This window comes from Taudactylus pleione, unplaced genomic scaffold (genome assembly GCF_031769625.1).
Source record: "Taudactylus pleione unplaced genomic scaffold, aTauple2 ptg000671l, whole genome shotgun sequence".
Classification (NCBI taxonomy): domain Eukaryota; kingdom Metazoa; phylum Chordata; class Amphibia; order Anura; family Myobatrachidae; genus Taudactylus; species Taudactylus pleione.
This window is the reverse complement of record NW_028285073.1, coordinates 6907156-6924768: the sequence shown is the minus strand read 5'-3', so window position 1 is coordinate 6924768 and position 17613 is coordinate 6907156. Positions and strand designations below refer to the sequence as shown.

At 44.6% G+C, this 17613-nt stretch overlaps 1 protein-coding gene across 3 annotated transcripts in view; it reads left to right on the top strand.

The window, feature by feature from the left end:
* The window catches only part of LOC148478216 (membrane-spanning 4-domains subfamily A member 4A-like), a 68204-nt gene that overhangs the window by 19182 nt on the left and 31409 nt on the right, over positions 1 to 17613 (top strand). For 2 of the 3 annotated variants that reach the window (XM_088455789.1, XM_088455790.1), the window contains exons 3-6: positions 5868 to 6042; positions 8214 to 8372; positions 15332 to 15460; positions 17032 to 17088. In XM_088455789.1, coding sequence (XP_088311915.1) covers positions 5878 to 6042; positions 8214 to 8372; positions 15332 to 15460; positions 17032 to 17088 — 510 coding nt within the window. In that variant the 5' untranslated portion in view covers positions 5868 to 5877. The remainder of the gene's footprint in view (positions 1 to 5867; positions 6043 to 8213; positions 8373 to 15331; positions 15461 to 17031; positions 17089 to 17613) is intronic. The other variant, XM_088455791.1, reaches the window with a different exon arrangement.

Here is a 17613-nt window from a genome sequence, read left to right as displayed (position 1 = left end):
CCTAAACACACTAGGCTTATATTGGCCACTCTCAGGTGGGAACCCTAACAAGCCTGTTACCAGGCTGCGAGAACCAAAACCTGGAGTGGCCGTGGGTGGAGCCCTCCCTCTCCTCTCACCCACAACCCCCAGGTCCCAAACCGGCTTTTCAAAAAGCCGAGACTCAAGCCTGCTACACTGCAGACTTTCTCCTGGGGGTTTAGAACACATAAGACAGGAATCTGGGACAAATGTACCTGCCACAGACCACTTTACCAGTGATCCTATCACAATATATATATATATATTGTCACCCAATTTATATAAAACATTTTTTGGGGTTCTTATATTTACTCCATAATCAAGTTTAGATATTATGGATTAGGGAATGTCATCCATTAAGGGAATTCAATAATTATCCAACCTTCTATATCTTAAATATCAATATATGACACAATTCCTATTAAGGTTTAATTATATATAATTATATTAAATAAGAAGCTTTAATGTGTGATCAATTTGATCTTTATTTTCTTCCATTTTATATTATAATCGTTTTGATAAGTGTATATAATGTAGCATATCTGGACATTTACGTTTTTGTTTACATATGTTAATAAAGATAGGGTTCATTTTTATGTGAAAGTACATACTTCCTCCTCTTTTCATACGCCCCTATGATGTAATGGATATGCCCCTGTGAGTTAAATGAGTGGCTCAGGTATTATTGGTAAAATGCTACCACTGTAATTTTTAAACCCAATACCTATCTGAGATTGGAAGGGGATATATACTATATGAAGTGGCGCTGTATGTGGAGGTAATACTGCAACATGATTGGTCACATGACTCACGTGACAAGGAGGAGGATGCTGATTGATTCCTGCCCACATAAGTGTTCTGAGTAGTACGCTCTGGTTGCCTTGAAAAAACTGTCATTAAGTGAAACATACGTCGGCGGTTTCACACTGACCACTTGTGCTGCTCTGACTCATATATGTGATTTTGTGTTATTATGTGATAACAATCTTTGTGGTCAGCTAAATTACATACCTATATAGGTGGATCGCTGAGATATTAGTTTAGTCGAGCCGCGGCTGCTGCACTCCGCATACCAGTGAGATACAGTATACTCTTCCCTGCAGTTTAACATTTGGGGGTAGATGCTGGATTAAATGGGAAATAGAGGCTCTGACTCTGAAACACTGGATACTGGAGATATATATTCTGTCCCTTAATCCAGCACCACAATATATATATATATATATATGTGTGTGGGTTCACTTAGGGGACAAGAGCTTTGGCTACAATATGGAATGCTGATTGAATACTGACAGCGTGTGTGAAGTCATACAAATTCCCCCAACTGCTGTTTTATGTTAAAAGGGAGTGTATACTTCGGATGATTTAAAACACGATCACTGATGTTATCTAAGCACTTACAGTATTCCCGAAACATCATTAGAACAAGTGTGATATGTATCCCTTCATGCATTTGGTAGAGAGGTACCTTCCTGTATCTCCTTCTTGCTCATCAGTTTCAGTTCACCCACCCTTGCTAACAATGGGCTACCGTTCTAGTTGCCCTGTTGGTAATCCAGCACTGGGTACGGGCTTCATCTATGGAGTGACCTCCTGGCTCCATATGATCTGAGGGGACTTCTCCCTGCAGCCGAACTGATTCCCTTTTAAGAGAATGCTCTATTAATTGTCAGACCTTACCAGCCTCAGTCTTGCATTGCACAGTTTTCCGTATGTTCCACCCATTATGGTGGTATGTCCCCTGGTTACATGGAGCGGGTGGCAGACAGTTGTAGGCATGGAAGAATTTGTTACACTAGGCCCCGATCTGCAGCTGTTAGGTTACAGCTGGGATGGATACTTAGTTATAGGAGCCTACTCCTTTGCCACCATACATCCCACGACTGTCTGTTTCACTTAAGGGAGGCCAGAAACTATAAATGATAAGTAACCATTGATGGTCTGATGGGGAGCGTTTTCACAATTAATGGGAGGTCACCGATGATAAACATTGGTCATGCCTGCGTGGGCAGCATTTGTGCATAGGCAACCATCGTTGGTTTCTTACCGATAGTGAGAGCATTTTATGGCTACCCCTAGTCTCACTGTTTGTTTCTGCCCCCCTGTGACCACCCACCCAGGGGGCAATCACTGAGGGGGGGGGAAGCGGAGTTGTGCGTTGGTGAGCCGCCAGTACATGCACAGAAACCTTCTCACTTTTTTGTGAAAAATACAGTGAAAAGTGTGTGAAGTGGATTCGCAGGGACAGAGGGCCTGATTCAGACCCGGTGCTAAGCTAATCCGTCTCGATATGGAACGTTAATAATCGCTGCAATTCCACAATTATTAATACATGGGCTCTTAAGAGTAATGCACATTTATTCTGGGTTTTTTTTCAGGAAAGAAGAGGTGCTCATGGTCTGTGACATTTACCAAATTAAGGGCCTGATTCAGTTGTGTGCACTGCTGATAGCAGATTCCCGATTATCGAAAACCTGCCCTTGCGCAGGACGCAATTCTTTGAGTGTGCACAATGGGTCCTGCGTAGTTGCATGTAGACCATTGTATCCCTCTGCCTGATTTACAGGCAGAGGCATTTAAGAGGCGGTGCGGTGGCAGGTTGGCTGGCGTCCATGAAACGGGGGTGTGTCCTGGGCTTGCAAGCTGGCCAGCCTGACTAAGCTGAGGCTTATTCAGCTTATTCCACGATCGCGACCATCGACCACCGATGGTCGCGATGGTGATCCTAGCCTGTGAAATCCATTGCAGTGCTGGGATCGCAAATGCAGCAGGGGGTGCAAGGATGTAATGGCAAGGCTGCCTGTGTGCAGCTTTGCATTTGCGATCCTTGCTGAATCACCCCCTAAATCTCTGACTCCATCTATCTGACTGGCAGTTATGCCTGAAATAAATGTGATAGATTTTTTACAGGTTAATTCTATCCATAACTATACTAAATAGTTTTTGGTAGACTTAATGTATGTGACCTAAATAAACACCTAAAGAGTGTTGCTTTCAGGTGCTCAGGGGTAAATTTACAACTCGCAAATTTACTAAAGATAAACTTATGTGAGTTGGGAAAGATTTCTCTCTTTCACTGTAAAACTCGGGTGAGATCGCAAACTCTAATAAACTCACCATCGGCCAAACTCTAAAGTACTTTCACTGAAAAAGATACAACTCGGGAATTTACTAACAAACGAGATTACAATCTCAGGTGTAATTGTAGCAAACTCGCAGCTAAATTGTTGTTTCAAATAGCCAACCTCCTGAGCTGCGAGTTTGGCAGAGACATACACAGATCAGTGTGATTTGTGTGTGTTTCTGCATTGAATCAGTATTGTAATGGTTAATAAAATAAATAACGTAGGGCCCCCCCCACCCCCCAAAAGCATAACCAGCCCCAGCCGCTACATTGGCTAACGGTTCATGGGAAATACAGATGACAGCTGTCAGCTGTCATTTCGCATAGTGTAAGTATATGTCACAAAATATGTCACATTTCCAGCATGGATCGGGTCAGTCGTGTTTTTATTTTGCCAAGTACGGGGATGTTACGGAGAGCCGCGCCAGGAAGGAGGTGAGTATTGGATCTTTTTTCCAGGTACTCCCAGTGGATTTCTATTTGAAGAAGGGGACAGTTCACCTGGCAACAGGTAAGTATGTGTGAGTGGGGTAGGTAGGTGTATGTAAAGTTAAACTTGTCACGGTGTGCGAGTGTTGTGGTTATTTAACTATTTATTTTTCAGTGAGGGTACGGGGATGCCCGCCTGTTGGAACTTGTAGTTCCACAAGTGCAAAAGAGCAGGCATGCTGGCACCTGTAGTTCCACTGTAAAATACAATAGTTTTGAACTATTTCTCCATTATTACCCACGTACCCATCACTCCAGGGGTGCGGGGATGAGCCCTGGGCTTCAAACTAAGCCTGGGGTGTCGGGAGAGGGGGGACTCCTTCTTGGGGAGATCCCCACCTACCCTGAGATCCCTGGCTTGGGGTGTGAATGCTTTGGCTGGGGAGACTCGGTGATAGGATCCCCTGGCTGTGGCATTACACCCCAGTCAGTTTGGGTACGGTGCTGGTTTTAAATAGAGGGGACCTCTACTAATTTTTTTCCCCCTATATTTAAAACCAGGACTGGCTCTGCAGCCAGGTACTAATTCCTAAATCACGAGGGAAACTTACACGTTTTTTCTCCCCATAATTTTAGGAACCATGACTGGCTGAGCAGCCCAGGGATGGTTATGCTTTTGGGGGGGGGACCCCACTTTTTTTTAAACATTTAACACTTTTTTTTTACAGGTACAAGACAAGCAGCCTTCTCATATCTCACTGATTTGTGCAGGCTGCTTGTTCAGGAAAGTTTGGCAGAGAGAAAACACTGCAATCTCAGGTGGGTAATCTCATCTAAACTTGCCACTTGGGGGGAGATATCTCGATCTGCTTTACCATCGGAAAACACACTCTCAGCTAAACTCACTTCTTAGTAAATTTTGAGAGTTTCAGGAGCCTCAAATCACCCGAGTTTCAGTGAGTTAAATCATGTTTAAAAACTGCTAAACTCAACTCGAATCTTAGTAAATTTACCCCTAAGTGTCTACAGTGAGTAAAAGTTGTTCCCAGTGCATCTAATGCTGCAAACAGTAGATTCTCTTCCCTTCTCTGGCTGCTCTTGTTTAGGGTGTGGGGGGGGGGGGGGAGTTTTAGTGCACTTTTCCCAGAGCTGTAACTAGACTTTTTGGTGCCCTGTGCCAGAAAGGGCATTGACGCCCCCTCTATTTTTTATATATGGGGGAGATAACACACCCGAAAAAGGGCCATGGCTTAATGGGGAAGGGCCGGGGAAGAGATAGGGGAGGCCAGGAGATGCTGGGGATAAAAGAAGAGGAAGCTACAAGTGAGAATGATAATAAACAGAAAATTGACAGGTCCAAACAGCGCCCCCTGCCCTGCGGTGCCCTGTGCCACGGCATAGGTCGCACTACCCTAGTTACGGCCCTGACTTTGCCTCTCCCCCCTAAGTAAAGGTTTGTATTTTAGGTAAACTAAATTTTAGTTCTTCTTTGTTTTGCAGGTATACCATAAACCATTTCCAGAACGGAAATCTGCATCAACCCCAATAAGCCCAGGTCTCAAGTCAAACCAGTCTGTCCAAACCATACAGTACATGCCTATCATCCCGGAATGTCGCGAGAGGCTCCCAAATTTTTCGGGTAACCCCCCCGCACTCCGGGAAAGGTAGGCACTTCTCCCGCATTCTGCCCACTTCCTAGTGAAGTTGTCAGAATGGGAAGAATATTAGCGAGGATCGGCGGGTCCGTACATTGGGGGCGGAGCCTATTGACGCAATTCTATTAGAATCACATATTTTAGCCACGCCCCCTATTTCAAACATGCCTTGTTGCGGGACTTCCCGTGAGGGGACGGGGCTTAATGACTTGATCTGGCCGGCCCTGCCCAACTCAGCCCATCTGCTTCTCCTCCCTGGGCTTCTCTGCATATTGTAGTAAAGAGGTATTCAACATGCGGCTCTCCAGTTGCTATGGAACTACACATCCCAGCATGCCCTAGCGCAGTTTTGCTATTAGGGCATGCTAAAACTGTGGCAGAGCAAGCTGGGATATGTAGTTCCACAGCAGCTGGAGGGGCATATGTTGAATAACCCTCATGTAGTATGTACATAATAAACAGTTGCTCAGGGTCTAGTGATGCTGAATACTTATTTGAGATCAGTTGGGCCAAAAAAATGTACCTAAACCTTTATAAGTACAGCGCTGTGTAAAATTGTATTTGTGATATTAAAGATAGGAATTTTTTTTTTTATAAAAAGTACTTTGTCATATATAATGTCTGTGTACTTGTTGCAGAGGAAGAGCCATGACTGCAGCCACACCAGATGCAGGAAGCTTTGTGATTATCTCTCAAGTGGGTCAAAAAATTCAACCGGCAAATGGAGTTGAGGAAGGGCTGGTTTCTAATGCTGCCTCACCCTTGCCTAAACCACTGATGGTGTTTTACAAAGGAGAACCTGAAGCTCTTGGGGTAAGTCCTGGTCGGCCGAAGTAGAATGGCTCTATAACCTTTTTTCCAGTTTTTATTGAAACTTACACAGTTTAATGTCTCAGTATACTCTGAAAAGCATAGAAGTTCCCACAATTGTGTTGCACTTGTAGGTTGCTTTCCTTTTACTCTTCTCTCCAGTACATCCCAAACCAGCTCTACAGGGTTTAAGTCTGGAGAACGTGCGGCCATTCTGAGTGTCAAAACGGCATTTTCTGGGTGTCCATAATTACAAGGCAGCGTCATTGTACACATCACCAGGCTTCATTAAACACTGAGGCACTCGCAGTACTTGCAGTAGGGTAGGGTCTACCTCAAGTACTGCGTATGCCTCTGATGGTTCTCGATGTTACTGATTGTTAAATACACTTCCTGGAGATGATGTGTGCTGTGAAAGGGAAAGTGGGTGGCATTAGACTGGCCAGCGATCGCACTGCCACCGCACGCTAAGATATAGTGGGCGTCATGAAGCCATGCTCTGCGATTGCAGAATTTCCATACTCTGCCCCTGACGGCTGCGTCGCGACCAAGTCTGAATCGGGCCCCTAGTCTCTAGTTCATTAAGATTCTTGTTAGACTGTAAATTATAGGATTATCTCACTAGCATATGTTTAGTTTAATAGTTTGCCTTTGTCCCTTTTTATAAATTGAGGCTATAATGGAAATTTACAGACCTGTATTCTCCTTAGTCACCACGTCTGCTCAGCACTGGTGGTCAGGGAACAACTCCAAATTTAAAGGCTCATACACACTTAACGATATTATCCATGAGCGATATCGTTAAGTGTTTCCCCTACACTGCCAGGCTCAATGTTGTTCCCGACATTGAGCATACACACTGAACGATATCATTAATGATATCGTTCAGTGACGGCACCCTCCCTCATCCCCAAACGTGCACAACCTGACGATATCTTCTGCTGTTGTGCGAGTTATGATTGACTCACGGCCAGCTCCATAGCTCACATGTTGCAGTGCTGATGCTCTCCCGGCCTGCCACCCAGTGGATTCCTCGCCGCTGCCACCCAGGCCCCTCTCTCTCAGGAAGTACTATGAAAAGAGCAGGTATGTTGATCCTGCCTTGTGCCCCCCCCTCGTCCAGCCAGCCTTCCCTGCACTGCCCCCCAGTCAAGCTAACCTGCCCACCCCCCAGTCCTGCCAGCCATCCTGCCTTCCCTGCACTGTCCCCCCAGTCCAGCCAGCCTTCCCTGTGCCCCCCATACCAGCCAGCCTTCCCTGTCTGCCGCCCCCAACCCCAGGCCAGCCAGCCTGCCTTCCCTGCCCAACCCCCATTCCAGCCAGCCTACCTTCCCTGCTCCTCCCGCAGTCTAGCCAGCCTTCCCTAAGCCCCTTCCCAGTCCAACCAGCCTTCCTTCCCTACCCCTGCCCCCCCAGTCCAGCCAGCCCCCTAGTTTAGCCAGCCTGTCTTCCCGGTATGCTTTATCCTAGCGAGGGTTAAATGACAGGCGTCTAAATCTAGACGCCTGTCATTTTACCGACGCCGGGAGACCGGCATCTGGCGTCCCGATCGAAGTGGTGCCGGGCGCCGGTGCAGACAGCCGCAGGGGGGGAGGGTTAGGTTTAGGGCTCCCGGGGGTAATTTAGGATTAGGCATCCCCCCGGGGGACTTAGGTTTAGGCGGTACAGGTTCCCCCTAGAAAATTAGGAAAACATCTTGACAAAGGCTTCTAAGCTGAAACACGTTGATCTGTGGGGCTGCCACTACCTAGTTTTCTAGGCGGAACCTGTACCAGAGAGGAGAACTGCTTGTTGGGGTAGCTATAATAACCCCTTGTGCCTGTTATTGTGCCTTTCTAAAAAGGTTATTTGTGGTACGCTGCCATTTTATTCATTCTATGCTTTCTTGATTTTTTAAATTGTTTTAAAGTGGAAATAAATTTGACAACACTGCACTATGAGAGATCGTATCTTGTGATTTCTTTGAGATGTTGTTTAACACTTAAGGGCTTTCACACTAGTGTGTTGAAGATTGCCTTCCAGAGGAAAAGGAGAAGTTTTTAATATATTCATTACCTGAGACTTTTATCTAAAGACTTAAGACTTTATGGTCACTGAGAGTGAATATTTTATATATTTTACCTCAGAAGGAGGAGCGCTTAAGTATTATTTTTCTTGTTATATTTCTCCTTCAGATTCTGTACCTGGGGGTGACGTCAGTGAGAGCAGAAGTGCAGTTTCATGCCCATACAGTCCACCAAAAAGAGAAACTTGTTCGCTCGCCAAGCTTCGGACACGGTGGCTCGCTTCACTTGCCACAAGATTATATTCCCCCTCTATGCCCACGTGGATGGGTAGGGAATGACGTTGGACAGTAACTGATAACGTCAGGGTACATAAACTGAAGGGTATCTATCCACTTCCCTTCCTCAATCCAGCCAGCCTTCCCTGTGCCCCCTTCTCCCTTCTAGTCTAGCCAGCCAGCCTGTCTTCCCTGCAGCCACCCCCATGTCCAGCTTGCCTGCCTTTTCTGCCCTGCCTCTCCCCTAGTCCAGCTGGTATTCCCTGCCATTTGCCCGCCCCCCAGACCAACCAGCCTTCCATGCTCTATGCCACCCCAGTCCACTCTTGCCATCCCAGTGCCCCCACCTGTCCAGCCTTCCCTGCCCTGTGCCCCCCCAACAGGGCCGTAGCTAGGGTGGTGCTGTCGGTGCCATTGCAAAGAGCGCAACAGCACTGAGGGCGGAACACCAGCCACCCACCACCTTATCTATCTGCTGCTGCTGGACGCCCGATGCTGCGCGGCACCCAGCACTGTTTACACAGGACTCGGAGTCGGACAGCAGCAGGCTCCCCCCTCCTAGTGACACAGCGTGACTCAATCCTCAGTCTCTGCCTCCCGAGTCCTGGCAACCTATTGGGATGGGAGAGATGTCATTACGTCTCCCCGTCCAAGGCTCCAACCGTTCACTGAGGAGCTGCTGCGGCTGTGCGGTCAGGTGGGTCCGGCTGGCAGGGAGCGTGCAGCGCTGTGTGTGTGGAGTTGGACACTGGATGACAGGACCTGCCAGGTAAGGTCCAGTCCAGTATTCTAGAGACAGGGGCAGGCAGTATCCAAGAGCAGTGGCCAGCAGCCGCCCCAACCATTGTCACTCCTAGTGAGTGAGTCACTGTCTATGAGTGACAGTGAAGGCTTGGTTCTGCTGATTATGTATTCAGAAAAAAAAAAATATAGTGTACAGTACATATATATATGAGAGAAGGACATACCCACCCCTGACGGAGGAACACCATAAGACCCATTAGCACTCCCGGTAACCCGGCAGAGAGTGAGGACAGAAACACAGACATTAGATAAGTGAGTAACAAGGGAACAGAGAGCTTGGAATTACTCCTCTTTGTTAGTACCGCTCACCAACCTTAATACTTATATTGTGTACAAACCTTAATGTTGCAGCATTTAACACTTGCCCAAATTCCTGGGACATGAGGAACTAGGAGAGTTAATTCTACAATTCTGATTTTGTGATACCGGTATTGAAGAGACACCTATTTGTTTTATTTGTTTTCTTATTTTTCTTTCTTTTTTGCTTCTATGCTTTTTGTTTTTTATTTGTTTGTTTACCATTTTTGCATGCAGTTTATTTGCTTTATGTTATTAATTTGTATATATAAATCAGTATTTTTTTTATCTTATTACAGCCACATATCTCTCTGACATTTATCCCATATATCTAAGATTGAGAGCATGAAATTCCCTTTTTTTATTTAATTTCTGTTTAGTAAAGCTTGGGTCAGCTTTTTGCCTGCAGCCGTCCAAGCTGATACGTGGGTGTGCCCTCCCTATACCAGTTGTATTTATAACACACAACACCAGTTCATTCACAGACAGGGTATTCTCTGTATCACTAGCTTCATTAAGATGCATATCCGTGCCAATCTGTTGGACAAACTCAGGGATGTGATAGCAGGTTTTCACCGCTGGGACTCTTTGGATTTGTAATTTCTGATAATGCAAGTAACATTGTACAAGCATGAGTGGGTGAATTTTAACACGTACCATTTCTAAAAATAAAATGACAGGTTCCAGCAGGAGATGTGATGCTGGCTGTGGCCTGTAAAATTTATGAGCATTTTTGGCACTCAGCAACCACATGTAGAACATTGCAACAGGTGCAAGAAAGGTTCCATTTGCCATGGCACCAACTGAAGCAAGAGGTAGTAACCAGTGGAATTGCATCTTTTACATGCTTCAGTGACTGGTGGAACAGCAACAAGCCATCCAAATGTACACATCAAGCCATGACATAGGGAGAGGGGGAACAAGTTTCCAACTTACTGCAGCATACTGGCAAACACTGCTATCCTGAGTTAAGTCATATGCTTAATTAAAAGACTTGAAAAGCAGCTGGAGAAGCTGAAGGAGAAGATGAAACAAAGCAATTCTACTAAGTATGTTGGACTTGTAGATCAAGTTTTATATTCACTTCACAAGGACCAAAGGGTTTGCAACACCTTGCACTTGGATCACTACATGTTGGCAACCATGCTCGATCCTAGGTTTAAGTCCTACAGTATGTGAAACAAAAAAAGCAAGTTGTCGGCTCAAGTGTCACATTAAACGATGACGTCTCCTGCTTTAGCTTTATTTGCAAATGCTGCTGCCAGGAAAAAAACTGACCTTTTCCAAGAGACTCACTGGAAATCAGGACGAGTCAACTCAGCACACCAAAGTGAAACAACATTATGACATCTGGTTAGGCTTAAAAGAATTGGCCACAATTATTGACACCTATACCATGACTCAGGGGCCTATTCATTAACCGTAAAAATTCAATGGAGATAATTAGCTTTAGAACTCTCATGGAGTTCTAGCTAATTATAGGTGGAATTCATCATTCCACCTCTCCATAAGTATCTATTCCGAAAAGCTGTCATTTTTGCGATGACAGCTTTTCGAGAAATAGACACTTTTCCCTGCCTACACTACCTTATCGCATCTGGAAACAGTGCTGCGCATGCGCTGTTACATCTGTAAAACCAGCGCATGCGCAGCACTGCCTACAGATGCGTTAAGTTTCGTAACTCCGCCGACCCCCCACACCCCCTCCCCCCTCCGCTCACCTTCCCCCCCCCGACTTACCTGTCCGCGCAGCAGCCTCCGGCTCCGTCCTGCTGGTCTGTCATGTGGTTTCCCAGCAGACCACATGACAGATTAGAAAAATTTTTTTTTTTTCTTTTTCTAAACTTTCTTGTGCTCTGCTGGGGAGCACACATGACAGACCAGCCTCCGGAGCCTGAGGACGGAGCAGAGCGCCGGAGGGACTCGTCAGGGGACCTGCACACGCTGATACAGGTAAGTGGATTCTGCTATTCGCCACCTCACAGTGGCGAATAGTAACTGCATCACATTCCGAAAATTGATAATTTTCGGAATTTGATGAATACCACAATTTCCACATCCCCATACTAATGTATGGGGAGTGTGGAAATTAACGCAGGGGAACTCAGCAAGGAGATATCTGTGATATCTCCTGTGTTAAGTCTGTTCATGAATACCAAAATAACGTTATTTAAGGAAAATGTCCTTAAAAACGTTATTTTAGTGTTGATGAATAGGCCCTCAATCTGATACAGTAAGATTCAAACGAATGATGGAAGATTACTTTAATGAAAATGTACAAATTAGCATGTCACACAGTTTCTTTCCTGGCAGGAAAATAGGCAAATCGGGATCCCTTGTAGAAACGAACTCTGCTTTACTTAAGCTCCCCACCCTTCAGTGTGTACTTGGAAAGAGTGTTTAGCACAGCCTGGAAAACTATGAGCAATCAATGTAGGAGGCTACTTCCAAAATTCTTTGAAAAACTGATGTTAAACATGAACCACAAATTCTATTAAAACAAAGTACTGTACAGAGAGTTCTGTAACTATGGATTCCTGTGAGAATGAGCTAATATTATGTAATGAAGATATTAACAAAAGTGATGATGAGGATGATGACCTCTTCCAACTGTGACGATGATTAAAAACACTGTTGGCCTTAAGCCCATTGGTAGCTTAGTTTAACCAAACCACCAAGATGTTTTATTTTGTGGGTGCCCAAAGAAGCCAAGCTCTTCAGCCACAAAAGTGGCAGTCCCTGTTGCTGAAGTGTTTGGTTTGTTAAACTGTGCATGTCATTTTTAATATACAGTGTAAGGGTGGGTCAGAGGGCCCAAGGACAATTTCATTGTGCACCACTTCTATAATTCTGGGGCATCGTTGATGATCTTATGTCTTTTGTAAGACCATCCATCACCAGTTCATCCTTCTTATCCTTTCTTGTGTGTGCTTGACTGGCAGCTTATAATTCTAATAATGTTTGTATAATACTGTATTTTGGGGCATTGTTGTTGGTCTTCTATCTATCACAAGGCCATCCTTAACCAACTCAAGCTTCTTATCCTTCTTTCTTGTGTGTGCTTGACAGGCAGCATATAATAAATTATAATAATAATCATCTAATACTGTAATTTGGGACATTGTGATGGTCTTTTATCTCTTGCAAGGCCATTTAAACCTTTTTGTATTGTTCTGATTCCTGAGGCCTGTGATTTGCTGTATGGATCAAATTTGAATTACATTAGATAACTCATATTTTGGATGCTTGTTTTTTAATAGTTTCTTTCATGTCTCTGATTTAATTTTCTTTATAATTCTGACTGTTCGTAATCAATCAATCAATACTTTACCTGGCTTCCACTACATAAATAGTGCACCTACATTTTCCTGGGGTATGGATTGATAGATAGACAGTAACTAGATAGACAGTCAATAGATAGACACCGGAATGTAGAAAGTGAATGGTCGACAGGTAAATGGTTGACAGGGTCCTAAATACAACCCTAATACTAACCCTAAAAATAATGAGGAATCATGAAAAACCATGTGTTGACCTTTTCTGTGTCAACCATTTAACTGTCAACATTTTGACCCTGTCAACCAGTTACATGTCAAACTTTTGACCCTGTCGTCCTAAATCATTGTCAACCTATTCACTTTCTACCTTCTGGTGTCTATCTATTGACTGTCTATTTAGTTGCTGTCTATCTACCAGCTGGATACCATCTTCCGGTGCTGGCCTTGGGCCCCTAATCTAGGTCTTGATTAATGCAAACATTCTATAGGGTCATATAGTTTATTAAATTGCCATCCTGTCTGCAGCTGGTGTGCCGCAATGTTTCATACATGTGCTATATTCTTTTAAACTGCCATGTGTTTGTGCCACTGCTCTGTCGCTTACTTTAGCCAGTCAACTGGCTGCGACCTTTGGTAAATATTGGTGAAAACTATATTGTGAGGTGGTAAAAATTTACTGGAAATGAATGTTATTGATGTTAACAATACTGTAGGAACAAAAACAGGCCCAAATGACATGATTTTGAGTGGAATGCATGATGCTACTCATTGCATGCATGCCGGCATTAATTACGCCGGTATGCATGAATAAAATCACAAAGGACAGCTCTCCTGGTAAGAGCTGTCCTTTACGATAGAAGGACTTCTATGTTTATGACCCAGCAGTCCATCTGCGTAGGTGTCGAGTGACGCACGTGCTGAGGTAGTGCTGGGAGGGATCCAATTGGATCCCTCTCAGGGGGAGTCGTGAATAGAAACCCATAGGCTTTTATTGGGCAATGCCATCTACAGATGGCGTTGTCCACCACATTGAAGCTCTGGAATGTATTGACGGGGTCAAAAGGTCAACATGTAAATGTTCAACAGGGTCAAAAGGTCACCATGTAAATGGTTGACACAGAAAAGGTCAATACATGGTTTTTCATGATTTTTAGGGTTAGGAAAAGGTGTAGGTTTAGGACCCTGTCAACCATTTATCTGTCGACCTTTTGACCCTGTCGACCACTCACTTTCTACCTTCTGGTATCTATTGATTGTCTACCTGTCAATCCACACCCCAGGAAAATAGAGGTGGATTATTAATGTAGTGGAAGCCAGGTAAAGCATTGATTGAGTGATTAATAAATAGTCATAATAACAGTTCTGTCCACATACATCTTATCTGCATGCACTACAAGACGCGTTAAACATAACTTGTGACTGCCAACCATTTTTTTGTGTGACTTATTCACAAAGTGGTGCAAATAGGGGACACAGCAGCTTCTGCTGATTAAAATGATATGCAGCATGCCTATATTCTGTGTGCGACTGTGGGTGTACCTGCATGTTACAGTGCCAGCAGCTAAGATGGGTGTGGTATGAATGACCGCCAGACTTGAGCCCGGCGGTTCAAATCCCAACACCAGTATGCCGAAGAGTGCAGATCCCGACAGAGGTAAGTAACCTATCTAACCCTCCCCTCTCCCCTTCCTTAGGGGTGCCTAAACCTAATCCCCCCCTAGTGCCTAACCCTAAACTCCCCCCAGGGGTGCCTAAGCCTTCCCCTCCCGGGGGAGTGCCTACCCCTAACCTCCCCCCGGGGGTGCATAACCCTAACCCCCCTTTCCCTTAGCCTGGCCCTAACCCTCCCGTGGGGGTGCCTGACCCTAAGTCCCCCCGGGAGCCCCTAAACCTAACCCTCCTCCCCCCTCCCACGCGGCTGTCCACTCGCGATCCCCGGCTTACCTTCGTTCAGTATGCCGGGCATCAGGATGGGTGGATAATGGTAGGCGTCAGGAATTCAACGCCTATCATTAGTCCCCTGCTGGGATTTCACAATCGGAAAGCCGGCAGTCGGCATTTCGACCGTCGGCTTCTTGACTACCTCCCGCTAAGACACTATATCATAGCATTTACCTGCATATACAGCTGCAGTTGTATCCCTCTCAGGTGGAGTCGTTAATAGAGGCTCGCCACAGCCAAGCCCCAGAAGGTATCGCATTCCAGGACTTGGTGCATATGCGGTGAGCTGCCAAACCTCCGAAAACATCAGTTTCATAGGTTTGACCGCAATATCTGCAACAGTGCATCCAGCCCTTTAGCTGTTTTCATCAATTTGTAAAAAAATCCCAAAACAAAACATGTGGGGGTGGTTTTGCCAAAACACAATGAAGATTTAGAACCAAAACACGGAGGTCTGCACACATCACTACTGTAAATGACATGCAAGATATGACAATTTTCCAGCCCAGTTCTTTTACTGATAAAAATAATAATGTCCTAATGGATTAAAGCATTTTTCTTATTTGAAACCGTAACAAGAGGTTCATACCGTATTTGTTTTGCAAGTAGAATATATTGTTTGCATATAGTGGCAATTGTTACATTTAGTACATGATATCTTAACTTGACTTTCATATCTTTTACTTTACAGGTAACTAAAATATTTGTTGGAATAATTCTTATTACATTTGGTTTCGTTTTAACAAGTACTGGGATTCACTATGACTTCTACTTGGAATTGATCATCTATAGCGGTGTTATGTTTTGGCCTAGTATAATGGTAAGATCACTTATTAAGCTCACACAGATTGCAAAAGATCAGGCATTGTATGAGGTATTGAGATTTCAAAAGCTTTCAGAAAGCACAGAAAATAGGTGGCCTGTTTAGTTACTTATCTTCTAAGGCATAGGTGTCGGAACGGGTGGGGAGGGGGCAGCTCAAAACCCAAATATTTGAAAGGAGTGGCTGTCAAGCGCGCTGCTTTAGATCAATAGGCTGCACGTTCCCTCCACCATACGTTTTAACTACGTTAAAGCACCGCACAGTACACCTGCTCCTCCATGCGGGCCAGGGCTGTGTTATAATGCACAGCCACTGACTGTCTGTGGCCACACCTACAGTCCCTGGTAAGAGAGAGACAGGAAGAGAGGGGAGGGAGTAGGTGAGGGGAGGGGTGGGCGGGCTCCGGAATGATTTTATTATGCCACCCAACATAAAATCGATCTGTTATAGTGATCTAATTGAGCTTTAGAGGATTACAATTGACCATGGTAGAGAAACCAGTTGGAAATGACTGGCGTGTGCAGTCATCTTCTGAAGAGGTCAATCGGCAAAATAATAGGATAAAAAATTCACGCTCTCTGTAATGGGCATCCGTTACAAAACTGCCTGTTTGAATCGTTAGGTATTAATAGAAGAGATAATTACAATGCTGTACTATTGGGGTGTGGTATAAAAGGTCAACAGTATAAAAGTCGACAATTCAGAAGCTCGGCTGTGAGAAGGTCGGCATGGTCAGTAGGTCAACCGTCATTCTGTAGACATATATTTAGGTCGACAGGGTTAAATGGTTGATATAGCGAATAGGTGGCAATTTACTGTAATATTGTTTTGGTATTTTAGCCTAACCCTAAAAATCAAGCAGAAAAACCATGTGTCGACATTTTGATGGTGCGTCAATATAGCTCTGTCAAACTAAATACGTGTGAACAGAATGATGGTCAACCTAATGACTACGTCGACCTTTTTACTGTCAACATTCAGAATGTCGACCGTCTGAAAGTTGACCTTTTTATTGTCGACCAATCGACCGGTATCCATACTGTTGGGGCTTCAGACAGAACTGGATTAACAGGGCAGCCGGGGCAGTTGCCCAGGGGCCCTCACACACTGTGGAGCCCCACACACAGCTACATCACAAGTGTTGCATATGTGGACTGGACGTTCTGTTTGGCTTAATGTGAACTGGGGGCACTACAGTGTACATAACACATTTGTGGTTGCTGGGTGTATTTAAACATATAACTTTTTAATCCAGCATATTTTATTGACAATTTTAATACTAGGGCCGCCCACACAAGTTAGTTGCCTTGGGGACCCCACAAATGTTAATCCAGCCCTGCATTCAGGGGAACTTGCCAGAGTATTGATTGTTATCTGTGGGAAATGTTTAATTTTAGATGAATGGCTTCTGTACTAAAAAATTATGTCCATTCCTTTTACATTGTCTCTGTAGTAATAGATATTCTAAAAAAATACATTGACCATGATCAAAATTGTGTAGTTACTCCTTGGTGATCCTTTGATGCAAAATAAAATCTAAGTGGACATTTTTTCCCTTCCTCTTTTAGTATATTTGTTCTGGATCACTTTCCGTTGCTGCATCGATCAAACCCACAGTGGGGAAGGTAAGAGCAAGCAGGAAATCTGGGTGATTCCATACATCACTTACTCTACCCCCTGCTTCTGTTTACAATCCCTCTTTGTTTGCCACCTAGTAACAGCTGGTGGGTGCATGAGCAAGACTCCCGATTACCGCTCAAATATGGTAAAGTGAAAAGATTTAACCCAGCTTGTTCCTGCAGTGGACAGTGAGGCGGAGCATCTGGTCTTTGAGCTGTCACTCATGTGACCTCTTGGGCCCTCCCCTCAGGCAGATTTTTATACAGCGCAGACAGGTAAGTAGGGATGACCACCAGTGGGTTAACTATGGATTGTCACCATCGATGGTACTATCAGTGATTAACATTGATTCACCATTGATGGTGCCAAGAATAAAAAATAAATGAAAACATTGCTGCTTGACAGTCATCAGTAGCTGATAACCATTGGATCTCTGGGACCAATGCAAGACCATCAAGCATCGGTGGCAAGCTATTAATGGTTGATGGCCATCCATACAAGTGAGGAAGCTTGGGTCTGTTTCTTTGACT